The 17460-nt window shown below is 49.2% G+C and overlaps 1 protein-coding gene and 1 long non-coding RNA gene across 3 annotated transcripts in view; one reads left to right on the top strand and one right to left on the bottom strand.

The window, feature by feature from the left end:
- The first annotated feature begins 4533 nt into the window (after positions 1-4533).
- On the top strand, positions 4534-17381 carry LOC119139110. The gene is made up of 3 exons (XR_005101299.1): positions 4534-4671; positions 11653-11658; positions 17370-17381. It is a non-coding gene; the product is annotated as an uncharacterized LOC119139110 (long non-coding RNA).
- ptprn2 (protein tyrosine phosphatase receptor type N2) overlaps positions 5943-17460 on the bottom strand; it is a 59827-nt gene continuing 48309 nt past the window's right edge. For both annotated transcript variants that reach the window (XM_037280109.1, XM_037280108.1), the window contains 9 exons: positions 14952-15099; positions 14392-14465; positions 12909-12986; positions 11200-11319; positions 10945-11111; positions 9806-9859; positions 8943-9007; positions 7663-7736; positions 5943-6830 (listed from right to left, as the gene is read on the bottom strand). In XM_037280109.1, coding sequence (XP_037136004.1) covers positions 6759-6830; positions 7663-7736; positions 8943-9007; positions 9806-9859; positions 10945-11111; positions 11200-11319; positions 12909-12986; positions 14392-14465; positions 14952-15099 — 852 coding nt within the window. In that variant the 3' untranslated portion in view covers positions 5943-6758. The remainder of the gene's footprint in view (positions 6831-7662; positions 7737-8942; positions 9008-9805; positions 9860-10944; positions 11112-11199; positions 11320-12908; positions 12987-14391; positions 14466-14951; positions 15100-17460) is intronic.

The raw sequence follows: 17460 nt of genomic DNA, 5'->3' as shown, positions 1-17460 counted from the left end.
TTTTGAGACTCCATGTGTATGAGCTATTTTTGCACACGTCCTCGTACAGCAAGGACTTTCTTCCTGTGTTCCTGTCGTCCGTCATTCAAAACACACTGTCGCCAAACAACGATGATCTGATGAAGAAGCTGAGTGGCAGACTGCCACTAGCGATGTGCATCTTTGAAGTGAATTGAATCTTTAGAATCAGTTCTCTCAAAAGATTCGTTCAACGAATCAATCTTGGCAAATCAAAATTGATTTGATTTGAAAGTGAAAAGTGCCACACCCACCCTCACCCTCACCTCCTGATTGGCTGTTTGATCTGTGACGTCACACGGACACTCCATTAGGTACACCACCATTTTCAGGTGTACCTAATGACAGGCCACTTCATTAGGGAAAAATCATGGTCAAAGCTTAACTGAAAGTGAAAAGTGCCACACCCGCCCTCACCCCCACTTTCTGATTCAAGTGTACCTAACAGGCCGGCCACTTTATTAGGGAAATATCTTGGTCAAAGGTCACAGGTGGCAAGCTCTAGTCCTCGGGGCCCCATTCCAACATGTTTTCCGAGATTCCCTCGTTAAGCGCACCTGCGTGAAAAGTTTTAGCTCCTGCTGAACGTGAAAGAAGCTAAAACTTTTCACGCAGGTGCGCTTAACGAGGATCACTTGGAAAACATGTTGGAACGCGGCCCCGAGGACTAGAGCTTGACGCCTGTGACCTTTGACCATGATATTTCCCTCATAAAGTGGCCGGCCTGTTAGGTACACTTGAAAATGGCGGTGTACCTAATGGAGTGTCCGTGTGATTCCCTCGTTAAGCGCACCTGCGTGAAAAGTTTTAGCTCCTGCTGAACGTGAAAGAAGCTAAAACTTTTCACGCAGGTGCGCTTAACGAGGGTCACTTGGAAAACATGTTGGAACGCGGCCCCGAGGACTAGAGCTTGACGCCTGTGACCTTTGACCATGATATTTCCCTAATAAAGTGGCCGGCCTGTTATTAGGTACACTTGAAAATGGCGGTGTACCTAATGGAGTGTCCGTGTGATTCCCTCGTTAAGCGCACCTGCGTGAAAAGTTTTAGCTCCTGCTGAACGTGAAAGAAGCTAAAACTTTTCACGCAGGTGCGCTTAACGAGGGTCACTTGGAAAACATGTTGGAACGCGGCCCCGAGGACTAGAGCTTGACGCCTGTGACCTTTGACCATGATATTTCCCTCATAAAGTGGCCGGCCTGTTATTAGGTACACTTGAAAATGGCGGTGTACCTAATGGAGTGTCCGTGTGATTCCCTCGTTAAGCGCACCTGCGTGAAAAGTTTTAGCTCCTGCTGAACGTGAAAGAAGCTAAAAGTTTTCACGCAGGTGCGCTTAACGAGGGTCACTTGGAAAACATGTTGGAACGCGGCCCCGAGGACTAGAGCTTGCCGCCTGTGACCTTTGACCGTGATATTTCCCTCATAAAGTGGCCGGCCTGTTATTAGGTCCACTTGAAAATGGCGGTGTACCTAATGGAGTGTCCGTGTGATTCCCTCGTTAAGCGCACCTGCGTGAAAAGTTTTAGCTCCTGCTGAACGTGAAAGAAGCTAAAAGTTTTCACGCAGGTGCGCTTAACGAGGGTCACTTGGAAAACATGTTGGAACGCGGCCCCGAGGACTAGAGCTTGACGCCTGTGACCTTTGACCATGATATTTCCCTAATAAAGTGGCCGGCCTGTTATTAGGTACACTTGAAAATGGCGGTGTACCTAATGGAGTGTCCGTGTGATTCCTTCGTTAAGCGCACCTGCGTGAAAAGTTTTAGCTCCTGCAGAATGTGAAAATGCCAAAATCTTTTCACGCAGGTGCGTTTAACGAGGGTAACTTGGAAAAGATATTGGAACGCGGCCCCTCGAGGACTGGAGGTCGACACCCCTGGTTTAAGTGAAAAGTGCCACACCCGCCCTCACCCCCACTTTCTGATTGGCTGTTTGATCTGTGACATCACACGGACACTCCTTTAGGTACGCCGCCATTTTCAGGTGTACCTGATAACAGGCCACTTCATTAGGGAAAAAAATCATGGCCAAAGCTGAACTGAAAGTGAAAAGTGCCACAGCCGCCCTCACCCCCACCTCCTGATTGGCTGTTTGATCTGTGACGTCACACGGACACTCCATTAGGTACACCACCATTTCCAGGTGTAACTTGATGCATTTTTTTGTACGTGTCAAGAATGTGTGTTTGACTACTTGCTCTTTATTTTGGGGGACACCAACACGTTACACAACAACGTAAAACACATATACGTACATATTGTCATATAAAGCAGTTAACCAAATGTCAGATTTTTATGTTTTAATTGGCGAATAAAGAAACAAGGAATAAAACACCAGACAAGTTTTAACATAAATGTTTATTAAAAATAATAATAATATTAAAAGTAAATTTCAAACCAGAAATCCAATGTGAAATTGCAGTAGATATATTGGATAACAATATTTAGGCGTATATATGCATACACGTTATTTAAAAACTACTATAAGTGTTCTAAAATCAAGATGACCCAAAGAGAAGCATAATCTCCCCGTTGTTACATAACGGCGCATCCCATCATGCAATAAAGTTAGCCGTTAGCTTGGAGAAAACGTGCATAAAAGAAGTGGTGTTTCAGTGAGTGCTTCTTTCTTTCCTTGGTAAATCGTAAATCGACATTCTGGTTTACATAGTCCACGCCAGGAGGGAGACGCAACACGATCACTGACTGATCCGTTGATGCACGCACGGGAAGGCAGTTGACCCGTTGACTCGTTCGCGAACGGGAAAGTCAGGATTCTGTCTCGGTCTCTCTCGTGTAACGTCAGAGCTCCAACTTGGTGTCGTGGAGCCACGCCAGCATCTCTGGTCCCAGGTCAAAGAGGCCGGCCTCCGATGGTGGTCTATATCGGGGGGCAGGTGTTGATGATGTGGTCTGGTCGGCTGTCTGCTCGGGGTCTCCGCATTCGCACGGCGCATAGACGTGTTGAAGCGCCCAACACCAGTTCTTAAGCGGCTCAGTGTGGTCCACTGCTGGCGAGGTCGTTCGTCTCCTCCTATGGCGCCGTCTCCTGGTTCCCAGATATAACGGTGCATGAGGGAGGGACCAGCTGCCTCCCACTCCTGCTTCCAAGCTACTGCCAGCCAAGCATCTCTTCAGGGATGGAATTGAGCATCTCTTCATGTTGTAGGGGTGGCGTGCCTTGAGTCTGCTTGGTGGAGCTGGAGGAGTAGTTGTAGTGTTGTGCAGGATGTGCCAGTTGTAATTGTTGCCTTCCTGGCGAGAACGAGGGTGGCAGCCTCTCGACGAAGGTTGGCCCGCAGGAGGGACACAGGGGTGGCTTTCAGGCATCCTTCCGAGGGCGTTGTTCATTGCCACGAAACGTTCACTCACGAGCCAACACGAACTGCGGCTGGCTGGCTGGCTGGCGGGCTGGCTGGCTGGCGGACGGGCGGGCTGGCTGGCGGACGGGCGGGCGGGCTGGCTGGCGGACGGGCGGGCTGGCTGGCGGACGGGCTGGCTGGCGGGCGGGCGGGCGGGCTGGCTGGCTGGCTGGCTGGCTGGCTGGCTGGCTGGCGAGCGGGCTGGCTGGCTGACGGGCGGGCTGGCTGGCTGGCTGACGGGCGGGCTGGCTGGCTGGCTGACAAGCCACCTACCTAGCTTTGTTGATATTGTTCTACGATGGCTAGCTAGCGAGCAACAAACAAACTGCTAATGATGCTCCTGCATCTTTACATGTAAACGCCGGAAAACAAATGGTTTGCAATACGCACTCAAAACAGTTAGTAGTCACCGGTAGGGCTTGCTGCAAGGTGAACTGGCGTGCCCGCCTACGGTAACCGAGAAAGCTCAATTCAAATAGATCCAAACGCGTTCTTGCCAAGGGGCTTTGTTTTGACTTGTCACTGACGCAGCAGATGTTGAGTTTCAAACTTGAATATTTGTTTTCTTTCAACAATTCGAAGATCTCATTACTGCAGCATCTCAGTTCCCCGCCCCTGAAGTCACCTTGCACACCTCGATTGGGTCATTGTTGCTCATTCTTTCTTCTTGCACAAATTCAATCTAATTGTTGTTGTCACTTGCTGTGAATAAAAATAAACTACAATAATACAGTGGAATCATCAAGAACTCTCTTAAGTCTGTTTCAATTTGGGAACTTCTTTTAATTGTCGTTGAACAGTTGCAATGCAAGCATACATACAACTTTGCGTTGCTTGGAAAGATGGGAAGAAAGAAAGATTGATTTTCTATTTTTATTTCGAACCAAAACTGTAATACAGCACTACATACAAATCAAGAAACGGCTCGTATTTTTGTTTTGTATTCCCGGAATTGATCAACGGGAGCATTTCTCATCCTGACCCGCAGAGGGCGACACACGGTACACTTTTGCTATCTTATGGTCAAATTCCGGGAATCCAAAACGAATACATATGCGTCATTTCCCCTACTGACCAGCAGAGGGCGACACACGGTACACTTTTGCTATCTTATGGTCAAATTCCGGGAATCCAGAACGAATATAGGCGTCGTTGTACTTTGGTTTCTCGCTATAGATTCTATTTTTGTTTTAGAATGAAAACAATCAAATTAAACCGCTCTTTTACTTCTTTTAACTTATATCTAACGATATGATGTAAGTGTAGGCTAATCTTAGTTTTTTGTTTTTTTGTACAGCTCATTTATTTCTATAAAAAAAAAACTTTTTTTTTTTGTTTATTATCAGATGTCGGAGCTGTGATTGTTTTTCCAAGCACCTCAGATAACATTTGTCAAATGTCTGGCTTCATCACTCATTCTTCTTGGCATGGAAACAAGTGGATGGTTCGAACCCAGCTCTGTCCGAGTCACGTGCCGTGTTCCACCCACACACACGCATTGCCTCGCCTCGCCTCGCCTCGCCTCCAGGCCGTCATTTTAAAGCAGAAAGTGTCGTCAACCGACCCACCTGCATGGTGAAAAAAAAAAAAAGAAAAAGGCTGCGGACTGCGGTCAGTGCGCAGGTGTGGCAAGATAGCCACCGGGTGGCCCTTTTCAGCACACGAGCAAATGGTTTTCCTGGTGAGCCTCTGACATGGCAACGGTCCTAGTAACAGTTGCCTAGCAACAACAACCACCACTCCCACAGCCAATCAGCTAAAAGGTGACGACATTGTCATCCCTTTGATGCACTGTCGTTTCTAGCCTCGTACTCGTCTGAGCCCGCGTCGTCCGCCGATTGCAGGTCGACCGACTCCGCCATTTTCCCTCCATCCCGTCACGACGCGTTTATCGGCAACAATGACGCAATAAAGCGTCGCACCCTCAGCCGAGCAAAAGAAATCAATCTGGCTTTGACAAATGCACAGTGCGCCCGGCCAGATAGGTGTGGAGAAACTCACTTAGGATGGGTGACGGTTGTTGCCGTAAACGTGATAGATAAGATAGGTCTTAAAAGTAGAGTTTCAATGCCAGAGGCCGGCCCAACGAGTGCTCTTGAAAAGCCAGTTTTGTTTGCGGAGCTCACCCAGCAAAGGCGGCGCGGCGCGGCCAGGCCATGCCATGCCAGGCCAGGCCAGGCCAGGCCAGGCCAGGCCAGGCCAGGCCAGGCCAGGCCAGGCCAGGCCAGGCCAGGCCAGGCCAGGCCTCGGAGCGACACGAAGGTTCGGTCGCGCCGATCTGCTCGCCTTTCAGCGAGCGACAAAACGCACGCACACGCTGGGCTTTTTGTCTTCATCCCAGGCACTTTTCCAAACAAGCATAAACACTCGGGGATGGCCCCACTACTAATTAATAATCTGTGACGTGTGTGAAGTCGTAGCTAACGACTGAAGCCTCCTCCCTTGTGTGTTAAATAAGAGCAACGACAAAATGAATGAGCATTTTGGAAATGGGACTTGTCTTGTATCACTCTGCATTTTGCTTGCATTGGGACTGGAGAAGGTAGAAAAAAGACAGGACAGTTTGGCTTTTAATTGACCTTTACTATCAATGAAGGTTAGTGCAGAGAGAGACGCAAGAGCTTCCAAGTCATATCGTTGTCATGTTGCACAGCATAGCACAATGCATCCGCAATACAGAAATACAACAAGCACGTTACTAGCAGAGCACTTCCTAGCCATAACAGGACAAGACGCTACTTCTCGTTCTTATTCGTGGTCACGCGGTGTCGACCAGCGATAGACGGATGGATGCAGTTGTACCGCGAGTCGACTTTTTAGCACGTCGATATTTACGCCAATGCTCGGCAACGAGTGGTCTCATAAGTGTAAAATCGTTTGAAAAATAAAGGCGTAATATATGAGGAGAAGAGTCGGTCGGAGATGTGTTTTTGTTTGTCGCTTCCCTGCTAATTGCTTGCTCCAATTGTTCCAAAAATAATGGCCTCTCGGACTCACACGCAACATTTCAATCCATACAGTCAACTGTACATATCCATACAAGTGTATATGTTTGATTCTTTTGAAATATATACGGAAATATATTTCTTTACATCTCTAGAAGTGTTCACTCGACATGACGTCAAAGCTCGCCAGTGGCGCGAAAAGGCTGCATTCGGGTCCGTACCGTTGATTCATCGACTTACTTGAGCATCCCCTCCTAGCCCGGACCGACTGCTCGTACCCGAACGCAATCTTTGGCCACTGCGGCCCGCACACCCAATAAGAGTGCTCAGCTATATCGATATATATATTGATGAATCTAGATCTAAAGAGAGACAGCTTGAGGAAGCAGATGAATAAGAGGAGAGGAGAGGAGAGGAGAGGTGCGCAGTCAACTCATTGAGGCATGGCTTTGAGGATGGCGTTCACCTCCTCGGCCACGGCCGTCAGCGCAAACTCAAACTGCTCCTGGGTGGGGATGGAAGACAAGAGGCCGCCGCAGCACATGTGAAGAAAGAAAGTATTTGGAGCCACGCAGGTGAGCCAGCCCACTTTTGTTTGTCTTTTGTTGCTTTTCCCCCTCGAGAGCAAAGCAACAGCGTGATTGATGTTGCCGACCCCCCCCCCCCCCACACACACACAGAGCCGCCGCTGCCGCTGCCGCTGCTGCTGTTTTGCACTCTTTCACTCCCCAGGCTCAGGGGGAGGAGAAGAAAAAAAAAAAAAGCAGCAGGCCTTTAGATGTGTCAACACACACACAGCGAGGCCCAAAGGGAGATCGATATGCGGCAGCCGCCGGTGGCCGATCACATTTGTCTATTTTTGAAATTGTTAGAAATATCAAGCCATCTGTCTCTGCCTGCCTGGATTTGGGGGGCGCTATTTTAGGGCTAGGCTAGTCGGGCTGGCATTTCAGCCCTCCCCGTGGTTGGACATGGTCTGTCTGTGAGCGCCCTGAAATGGTGGCCTCAAACCAAAATGGCCAACCTCAGCTTGTTGAGATGCTCATCTCATGATCTTATGAAAGGAAAGCTGCTTCAGTGCAAAATGGCACACGCTCGTCAACTTTACTTGTAAAAGAACTTCAAATTTGCAGATGGGCATATTGGAGTAAAAGCAGGGCTTATTTGCTCATATTTGACTGTTGGAGCCCAAAATTGTTGCTGGCATCCAATAAAACTCTCTTTGTATCAAACAATAGAGGCTTTTCATCTGACCCACCCTTCCCCACAAGCACTTGAGCTCAAAGGCTTGGAAGAGGGACAGGACGGGGCAGGGCGGGACGGGACGGGGGTCTTACCTTTGTGTGGACCATTCCGGCTCTCTGGTCTCTCAAGTGCTCCAGGGTCGCGGCAATATCAATCTCTTTAGCACCTGCAACGCACACGCAGAACATTGGAAACGCTTCAAAGCAAGCGGGCTAATCCAGCTCACATCTGTCCGGCTCCTCTTTTTCCACGCAAGGTCAATTGTAAACGATTGCATTCATCGCCGGAAAGGTTTGGACGACGGCCCGCCGACGCGTGCGTCTTGATCAAATATGCAGGGGTGGGTGGGTGGGGTGGGGTGGCGCGGGGGGCCAGGCTGTCTGCACGACTCGCCGAGCGAGCGCCTTTCATCGCCACCGACTACGCTGCGGACGTGACCTTTTCTAATGAGCGGCCATTTTGAGTTGGGGAGAGGGCAAAGTTGAGAAGGCAAAGGTCGGAGGGCAAGCAGAGCTATGGGGAGGGGTCTTCAAATTGACGCAGATTGACCTTTGGGGGCCGGCCGGCATCCACAATGGAAGCAAAATCCATTTTGAATGTCATGTCACCACCATTTTGACAAGGCGCCTCTTCGATAATATTACCGCAGTACCGCCCCCTGGTGTTCGTTTATATGTTACTTTTCTCCAGAGTGCAATATTTTGTACAAAGAATTTTTTTATTGGTGCTTATGGATGTCAACTGTATTAGCAACCAGTACAAACTAAAATGTGGACCATTTTTAAAAAAAATATAATCATCTTTTCACCAACAATATTATGTATTCGATCATGAAAGTTGTTTTTAATCAAAAGGTTATTCGTTCAATCTGATGTCTTTTTTTACGATATAAATTTAGACTCGGAAATGAAGACTTCTCAGTTGTAATTGCTTTTCTGTCACGGTGCGCAATTAGGAATTTGGTTTTTGCCGGCAAGGCTCGGTCGGCCCTCGGTCCGTGCAAACGGCAACCCCAAGACAATAATGCGGCCGCTGAAAAATCAAGGGGAAAAATAATAATCCAATGCTTAAACACATTGCTTCTATGAAACATTGATGTTCAAACCGCAAACGAATTCACTTTCATTGGCATGCATGCGCCATCTAAATTCATGCGGCAATTGTGATGCAGGTCGATACGGCGTGACAGCAGCACAAATGACTACTGAATTACTAATGTTCAAATAGCTTTTTTTTTTTTGTCCCCTTGATTTCTCATTTGCGAGCTGGGGGCTTTTGTTCCCCCTCCGACGCATCGCCGAGAGCCTCTATGGAAAAAGCAACGTGTTGCTATGGCAACGCGAGCAGGGAGTGGAAAAAGCCAAGCGTTTACCTTTTGCCATCCGGTTGAGGACCATGTCAATCAGAATGTAAGTGCCACTCCTGCCAGCGCCGTCGCTGCGGTGAGACAAAGACAAGGAAGGAGGACACGCTTGATTCAGAGACGGACGGACACATCCAATATCATGCTTGAGATTTTTTTGGCCTTCATCATCTTGCATGTGTGGTCGGTCTGGGCAGGCAATGTCAAAGGGGGAGGTGGGGGTGAGTTGAGGGGGAGGCTCTCCACCAGAGGACAAAGGCTTTTCAAATGGTGCACCTCGGGAGCACAGGAGAAGGTTGAGAGACCAGGGGCGGTTTGAAGAACAGCTTTTTTTTTTTTAAATTTGGAGGGCCTTGCTTTCGCTCGCTCGCTCTCTCTCTCTCTCTCTCTCTCTCTCTCTCTCTCTCTCTCTCTCTCTCTCTCTCTCTCTCTCTCTCTCTCTCTCTCTCTCTCTCTCTCTCTCTCTCTCTCTCTCTCTCTCTCTCGCTCTCTCTCTCTCTCTCCAGAGATAGTGTGTTGAAAAGCCTCCCTTTGTGCCCCCTGGCCATTCAGCGGCACTGCATGTTAATTGCAAACAAGGCGTGCACGTCTCTTCCATAAAGGCGCAGGCCAACGGAACAGCGGGGGGTGGGGGGGTGGATCTGGGAGAACGGCGGCTTCATTAATCCACGTTGGGCCGCTACGCATGCATGACTTCACAGCGTAAAAGTGCTCAGGCGGGACAACTTTTTAAGCCTGCCGTGCACTGTCAACATGTCCCTCCCTCCCTCCCTACCTCCACCCCTCCCTCCCACCCTGCCTCCGAAATAAGAAAAACAAAAGTGGAATTTCAAATTGAATGTTTGTGTCTTCGATGTGCTTGGAATACTTGCCTGCAGTGAACAATAATGGGGCAAGATCGACCTCGGTAGCACTTGTTAACCTTTCTGGAACAGAAGAAGACAAAGAAAAAAAAGAAAGTAGGTTATTGAACACTGATTAAGTGTTGGTGGCTATGAAATATTTTTATCTTTCACAATAATGATCAGGTCTTAACAATCCAGACATTCCATCCCAGGTACATATTTATTCTTGAAAATATGGAATTCACATGATAACATGTGATGACAAAGAGTGCAGCACAAGGACGGCCCAAACGTCCCATGCAAATAAAGCCAGAGGGTCGAGACAGCAAGGAGAGGAGGGCGAGCGAGTGAGAAAGAGAGAGAGAGTCAGGTTGTGCGCAGGCCTGGCTGAGGAGACACAGTTTCCAATGATCACTTTTGTGACTATGCAACTGGGCTCATATTACTAGCTGCAACATCACAAAAATGACACTGGCAACCGCAAAATACGGCCCAAACCTCAACAAAAATACACACACACACACACACACACACACACACACACAGATGGAAAAAAAAAAGTGCACTCAAATGCATACAAGCTAATTGGAAGGAGGGGCATAGATCGCAAAGAGAACGCCATCCCCTCCACTTTGCATTAACAAGCACGGACACACACACACACACACATTTCCATCCCCAAATCTGATGCATCCATTCTCATTTGTTGTCCCTCCACACGGGGAGCTCGGGCGAGGTTATCCGCTCGCTAACAAACGTCAAGCATTTTTAGTCAGGCGCCACTCGTTTAATTGGCTCTTTGAATGAGGCGTTTTCTTCCCAAGCCAAGCCAGGCAGTGCGGGGCTGTTAAGTTGCTGCATCGAGGGGGGAGGTGGGGGGATGCGGGGACAGCAAGGTTGTTAGATTTCAAAAATAAAAATCACAAAAAATTTCAAAAGCATCTTTGTTTGGAAAACAAATCTGGTATAATTAACAAATGTTTCAGAGAAAAGAAAATCTGTTCTGAGTCAAAACAAAATAATGACACATCCCAAACTAGGGGGATAGGAGAGAAACCTTGTTAGAGCCAGTGAAGGGGAAAAAAAGAAGAGAGGGAGGGAGGGAGGGAGGGAGGGGGTGAACGAGCTGAACGGCCATGAGGTCAAAGGTGGCCGCGCTACAGTACCTGCGGAAGTCCAAGAGGGTACGCGCCGAGCTGGGGACGCCGTGATCCATCCAGGAGAGGAAGTGGAACTGCGTGACGGTGCGCGTCTCATTGGTGTGCAGGTTCTTCAGGTAGAAGCTTCGGACCAGGAAGTCCTCGCACCAGATGTGCTCGGAAACCAGGTTGACCTGCGTGCGCGCGCGCGCGCGGGCGGGCGCACCGCCGTTAACGCCGAAGACAAGGGAAGGGTGCGCTGAAGTTGAAAAAAACGCCTACCTCGTAGAAGTGGTAGACGTCGGAGCCCTCGTCCGGCCAGTAGCGGTGACACTGCTTGACGCCGTTCTCCGAGACGGGGGTGAGCATGAGCACCACCACGCAGCCGCTCTCCCACACCATCTGCAGCGGGAGGGAGGGAGGGAGGGAGGGAGGGAGGGAGGGAGACGCCATTGTTCAAGGCTGACAATATTCACCCATCAAATGGATTTCTTAATCCGGGTCCAGGAGGCACCAATAAAGCATCATGCGTAAGTGTAATGCGCGCTCGGGAGAAACACGCACGCCAGCACGCCGGCACGCCGGCACGCCGGCACGCCGGCACGCCAGCCAGCCCACGGCGACCGTTAAGGCAAATGGGAAGGAAGAGAGCACACTACCTTTAGCAAATATAGATATTTTTCCTTTTTGGAATTTTTCAATGTTTTGAATAACTCTTTAGAGGCCCTTTATTAGCAAAGAGTCACTGTCTGACATGAATTATTTGCTCCCTTGCCGTATTAGCGCAGGATTGACTCGTTTTTGCTCTGAAGTGAGAAAACACCATTTTGTTGTTCTTTTTTCCCTCCCTCCCTCCCTCCCTCCCTCCCACCTACTTAATTGGAAAAAGTGCGACGTCGGGTTCATGGCTGAGCATCTATAATAGATTGGCAACTGGCACGAAAAAGGAACAAAACAAATAGCAAACAATTATCAGTGTTTGATTAGAGCCACTCAACACGTTCGAATAGAGAAAGAGAGGCGGGGGGGTTAAGGTTAGGGTTGGGGGGTGGGAGAAAAACAAACCAAAAGCCTTCCCGCACAATTAGGATGCACTTTGCAGTTAAAAGCTAGCAAGCGATTGCGTTGTTAATTAACTGCCAGCCGATTGTCGGCCATGAAAAGTCCCCAACTTGAGAAAACGTTGACGTCGGACGGCAAAAGGGGCCGGCTGGCGTGCCGTGCCGTGGCGTGGCGTGGCGTGCCGCTCGCTCGCTCCTAATGACTACAGTGGGCGCCTTATTAACACACGGGGACGCCATTTGGCCAGCATGCATCATTTAGTGCGCAAGCGGACGGACGGAAGGACGGCTGTGTTTAACAGCGGCTCGTGATCAACGGTGCTCCGGGAATGCATTAGCCTGGTTCTTGGCAAAGTGCGTTTGTCACTTGGCATCTGCTGCGTCTGCCTTGCCCACCTGAGGACGCCATTGGTTTCTTTTCAGGCCTCAATAAGCGCTGCTGGCTTGGCTAGCGCCAACAATAGCTTCAGCAATAACGTACGTTTATCTTTAAAATGGTGCAGGTGAACTGATGCTATCCTCTGAGAGGATGGCTAGGTGCTACTGGTTTGGTTAGCAACAGAGTCCAGCGGCAAAGTCACACATCCGCGGAACAAACGGCAGATTGTTATTTTGTTTCCAAAAAACTTGCGCCTTTTGTTTGGCTTCAATGGAAATTGGGCCACGGAAAAAAACTGTTTGTCACTTTGAGAAGAGTGTTAAGCATTGTTTAAAGCATGGCGCTTGTTAAAAATACAGTTGAGTCAATATTTTGAGCGGGAATAATACACGAGAGGCGCGAAGCGGGGCTTGCTGATCCCCCGCCGAGCGCTCCCATCACAAAGCAAAGAACCCGTAACCCAGATGTCTCAAATGATGCGTTTATGCCGAAAGCTCACGGCTGAAGAAACAAATCAGTTTGAGTGACGGACGGGACGGGACGAGACTTACCTGCCAGAAGTCGGCCACGGTGGAGGGAAGCGGGCCCTGCGAGGCGATGTAAGTGGGGTTGCGGGGGTCGTGGTCCATCTGGGAGGGAGAAAAGGCAGTGTCACGCACGCCGTGTTGAGGCTTCAAAGCGCTCACTGAAATATTTGTTCTCATTTTCACTTTTGAAAGCTTTGCCTTGCATCCGAATGAGGGATCCGTAAAGGCAGCATGGGTTATCTTGACGTTGAAAAGAACAAAACAAATCTTGTACACGTCCTTAAACATCACACGCGTGCAAGAAGGAACATTGTGGTACTTCAGCAAAACTTTTTTTTGTTCTTTTCATGCTTCCTGGTTAAGATTCGAGGAGGACCGGGGAGGGGAGGGGCGGGGCGGGGCGGGGGCACCTCCCCCTCGTTGAAATGAAAGGCGAATGAATGCGAGCGCCGCTGTTTGGTTTTGCCAATCTCAAGGACACAGACGCGCTGCTGCCGCTGTCGCTGCCGCCGCCGCCGCCGCCGCCGCCGCCGCCGCCGCTGGAATACTAAAAGGCAAACATGAAAGAGCGGTCCTGCGTTTTTTTGGCCCGTCCTCGCCGCCGTTGTTACGAGGCGATTATGACAAGCGCGAGCGCCGGAGGTCGTTCTCCTTCGGCTCCCGAAAAATGCAGGCAGTGGCTTTGCCATGATGGCCTGGCGCCTTTCTATCACAAAGACACCTTCACTTGCAGCCTCACTTTTGCGGCGCCGTAACGTCAGACGCATGAGAAAGCGCAGCAAAGTTGCGTGCGGAGTACTCCTTAAGTTCGCTTCTACGAAGTAGCCCCATTGTTTTTGCTCGGACGCCGCTGCCTCGGAGCTAATGAAGAGGAAGAAGCCACATTGACAGACATAATTATCAGTTTTGCTAGACACAGCCGGGGGGGGGGGGGGTCCCTATTGTGGAGTAATTACCCTCCTTTCATCCGCCCACTCCACCCGCCCGTGTCCTGCCCACTTGCAAGCCTCCAAAATGTTGCGAGGCGCATCCAACATGAGAGCACATCCAGCATGATTGTTTGTTTGAGAGGCGTATTTGAGCTTTTAGCGCAGCTCCCTGGTTTATCTGTTGGGAAAATTGCGGCTCGTGTATTTGAAATGCATAGCTTCCTGTTGCTTTTGATGCAGGAGCCTCGGGGGAAATCACAAATGTGCTGGAGGTGGGGGGAAAAAAAGAAACCAAACCAAACCAAACCAAAAAAAATAGCCTCAGCTCTCTCTCCCGCATACTTTCGGGTATATCCGGAGATGTATTTGCTTGTAGCAAAAGATGCGTATCTTTTGTTACTTTTGTATAGAAGAAGAAAAAAAAGGTTATCTCAAAGCACCGATGGATCCACGAGTTGTGCAAAAAAAGAGAGAGAAAAAAAAAACGACGCTTACTCGCTCTTAAATCGATGACAAAGCAAACACACAAAGAGCAGATACGTAGGAGCTGGAAAAGAGAACGATTGAACGATACTCACGATTGGACTGGCGTTGATGTAATCGGAGCCGCTGTGGTTATTCTCAGCTTTCAAGGTGATTCTGGAATGATCATCTGTAACAAGGACGCATCATTCATTAGCGTATTTCCCCACACGTCCGTCCCAATGGCGCTGGCAAAATGAAATGGAGAAGAAGAAGAGCGCTTTCATCACTCTTTCATCATCACACGCAAATCTCTCCACCTCCAAGAAGAGAAGGTCCCTCAAGTCCTTTATATCGCTGCTAAAAGCCAGCACTCACTGTTCCCGTTGAACGCGGCGTCGCCTCGAGTGACGGCGGCCAAGCTTCTAATCTCGGCCGTTCCAGTCGAGAGTGGGTGTTTGTGTCATGGGTGATTGACAGTTACTCCCCAAAAAAAAAATCAAGCCAACCGCTAGTTGGCATCAAGTAATTGGCCCCAACATTTTGGAACAGCGATGGTTGTGCTGGGGATTACAATTGCTAACTAGCCAAGGACTCTTTTGGAGGGACCACCTGAGGATTGTTCGGGATTCACTTTCACACTATGGTGCCTGAACGTAAAGAAGCTAGCACTCACACGCTAGCACGGCGTCTGAGCGGTTCTTCCCGGTGCTCCGCTCGCTCCGCGCCACGCCGCAGGTGCCCGGTTCCGCCTGGTACGAGCACAGGGCCTCCCACTCGCGCTCCAGACGGTCCTTGTTCTTCAAGTGGTCCTCCATGTACGACTGAGGAGAAAACAAGAGTTTGAGCTTGGAAGGAGTCCAGACGGGCGTCAGGTGGCAGCTAATATTTCGGACTTGGAAGGGGAGGGGGATTGTGAAGAACACAATTAAGAGTCCCGAGAGGTTTGTCGGCTGTGGAAATACTCGAGGCGGGTTTCAGTGAGGCCTTTACCGCTTGCACCGCCACTGATAAGATTGTGTGCGTTTAAGCCGTCGCTCGCTCGCAGAGGACAAAATTGAATTCGCTTGAGAGACAAAGATGGCAAAAAAAGAAGAAAGTGGGGGCGCGCTCCGTGTGTGTGTGTGTGTACTCCCAAATCAGGGCAAGTCTTGGGGAGCTTAGAGGATGTAGCTGGCAAGGCGAGGCTTTTTTTTAATTTTTTTTAAGCAGGCGCCATATTCCCCCCCATTTCTGCCCTGTATCATGGAGCCCGCCTCCCGACGGGGGTTAAATGGTTTAGGCCGCTATTGTGCGGGGCGGAAGATTACAGACTCATAAACTGATGTCAGCTGGCTGATACAATGAAAGTGATAGCCACACGCGCTGCGGGTTTATCCCATATTAAAAAGTGCCGTAGGTAAGAGGAGCGCCTTCATTGTTAGGGTCTGTCAAATGCTAAAGCACATCTTTGTGGAGCAAAAAACAACAAAAACAAACGTCGCATAGATGCTAATCACAGATAGGCCTGGTCCAGCACACAATGAGTAATTAGCCTTTGATGGCTAATGAATTCAGCAGGCCTTACAAATGGAACTAATGATGGGAATCAAAGTTTATTGTTAGCTATGCAAACGAGTGCCACCGAGGTCCTAAAATCAAGCGCTGTGATTAACGTCGGGACAGCACAGTGTGTTCCACCTCCACCTTTAATGGCAGTCTCCTATAATCGAATTGCTCTCTGCTGTTGCCGCAAGAAAAGAATCCATATTTTCTCAGTATTTGCATGTTGTCGAGAAAACCATGCGTGTGTGTGTGCGTGTGATCTTTCGAACGCTTTTTTTCCTCAAAGAACGTTTGCAAGAGGCATGTAATTCTACTATAATTGGCCACTAGCGGGCAGCACACAATTGTCTTCAACGTTGTGTGTACATTTGAAAGAAAACGAGGAAGCGAGAAGTGTTTCACGCTCAGCCTATTTTTGATTTGTTCCTGACTACGCAAGTCTCCTGCCTGCCTTCTGAATGGTACCGTACTTTTTTAAATGAGTTAAAAAAAAAAAATGGAGCCCTTTTTCCATCACTGCCTGCCTGCCTGTCTATCTGTGTCACCTGTCACGTTGCATCCTCGCTGCTCTGCAGCATCACATCTTCCCCCAAGTGCATCTCATTCCATTCAAACGACATGCTTCGACATTGATTGCCTTCGACATTCATATTTCTGCCCGTTTCTGCTGGGCCGGGCCCCCTTATCAAGGCGGCGAGCTCCCGGCGGGAGCGCGGCTTATTGCGCAGACGAGCTTTCGCGAATGAGGGGAGGATTAGGTGTGCCAATCAGGGGGATTTGGGATGGGGGAGGCCCAGATGTCAGGGAAACAATGTCTAATCCCATAAGCAGCCTCGGCCGCTAGGTGAAACGGGGATGAAGGCGGACGGCACGCAACAGGTAACACCAAATTCAAACAATTGATGACGTGATAAAGCACAAGTGGGAAAAGTAGGCCTCACACGCTCTTCTTTAATACCACGCAAGTGAGTCCGGTCCTATTTGTTGAATTAAATGAGCTGTTTCCCTCCAATCATTTTTGAGTTGGTGCCGTGTTAAAGGCTGGCTCGTTGGCGCTGTCCGTGGTGCTGAACGGAGGTACTGAGGTCCTTTCTGAAACAATGTGGATTTTTTTTTCTTACCTTTACGTCAAACTTGGAAATGAAGGCACCAGTGTACATTTTAAACACTGAGCAAAGCAAGAATTATTATTATTTATTTATTTATTTATTTTAAATCTGCCGTACACCACAATGGAGTAGAGGGAAAACGAAGGAGCCATTGTGGCTATTGTTCTCTGGGACTCCAGTATGCAAAATAGCAAAGGGTGTGTTGAAGTAGTTCCAGCCGGGTCATGCCAAAGACTATAAAAATGGGAGCCATTGCCTCCCTGCTTGGCACTCAGCATTAAGGGTTGGAATTGGGGGGTTCGATCGCCAAATGCAGAGGACAAATTTCACCACACCCAGATGTGTGTGTGACGATCATTGGGACTTTAACTTGAACTTAACTTAAATAAACAACAAGCTGACGACTCAGCACAAAGAGGCTTCCAATTTCACTCTCAAAGACTTTTTCTTTTTTGCAGTGCGAGTGTGAGCTTTGGAACGTTGCGTATTCATCATCAGCCCTCTCCGCACGGCACGGCACGGCACGGCACG

This window comes from Syngnathus acus, chromosome 20 (assembly GCF_901709675.1).
Source record: "Syngnathus acus chromosome 20, fSynAcu1.2, whole genome shotgun sequence".
NCBI classification, from domain to species: Eukaryota; Metazoa; Chordata; class Actinopteri; order Syngnathiformes; family Syngnathidae; genus Syngnathus; species Syngnathus acus.
This window is presented reverse-complemented; position numbering and strand designations above follow the sequence as displayed.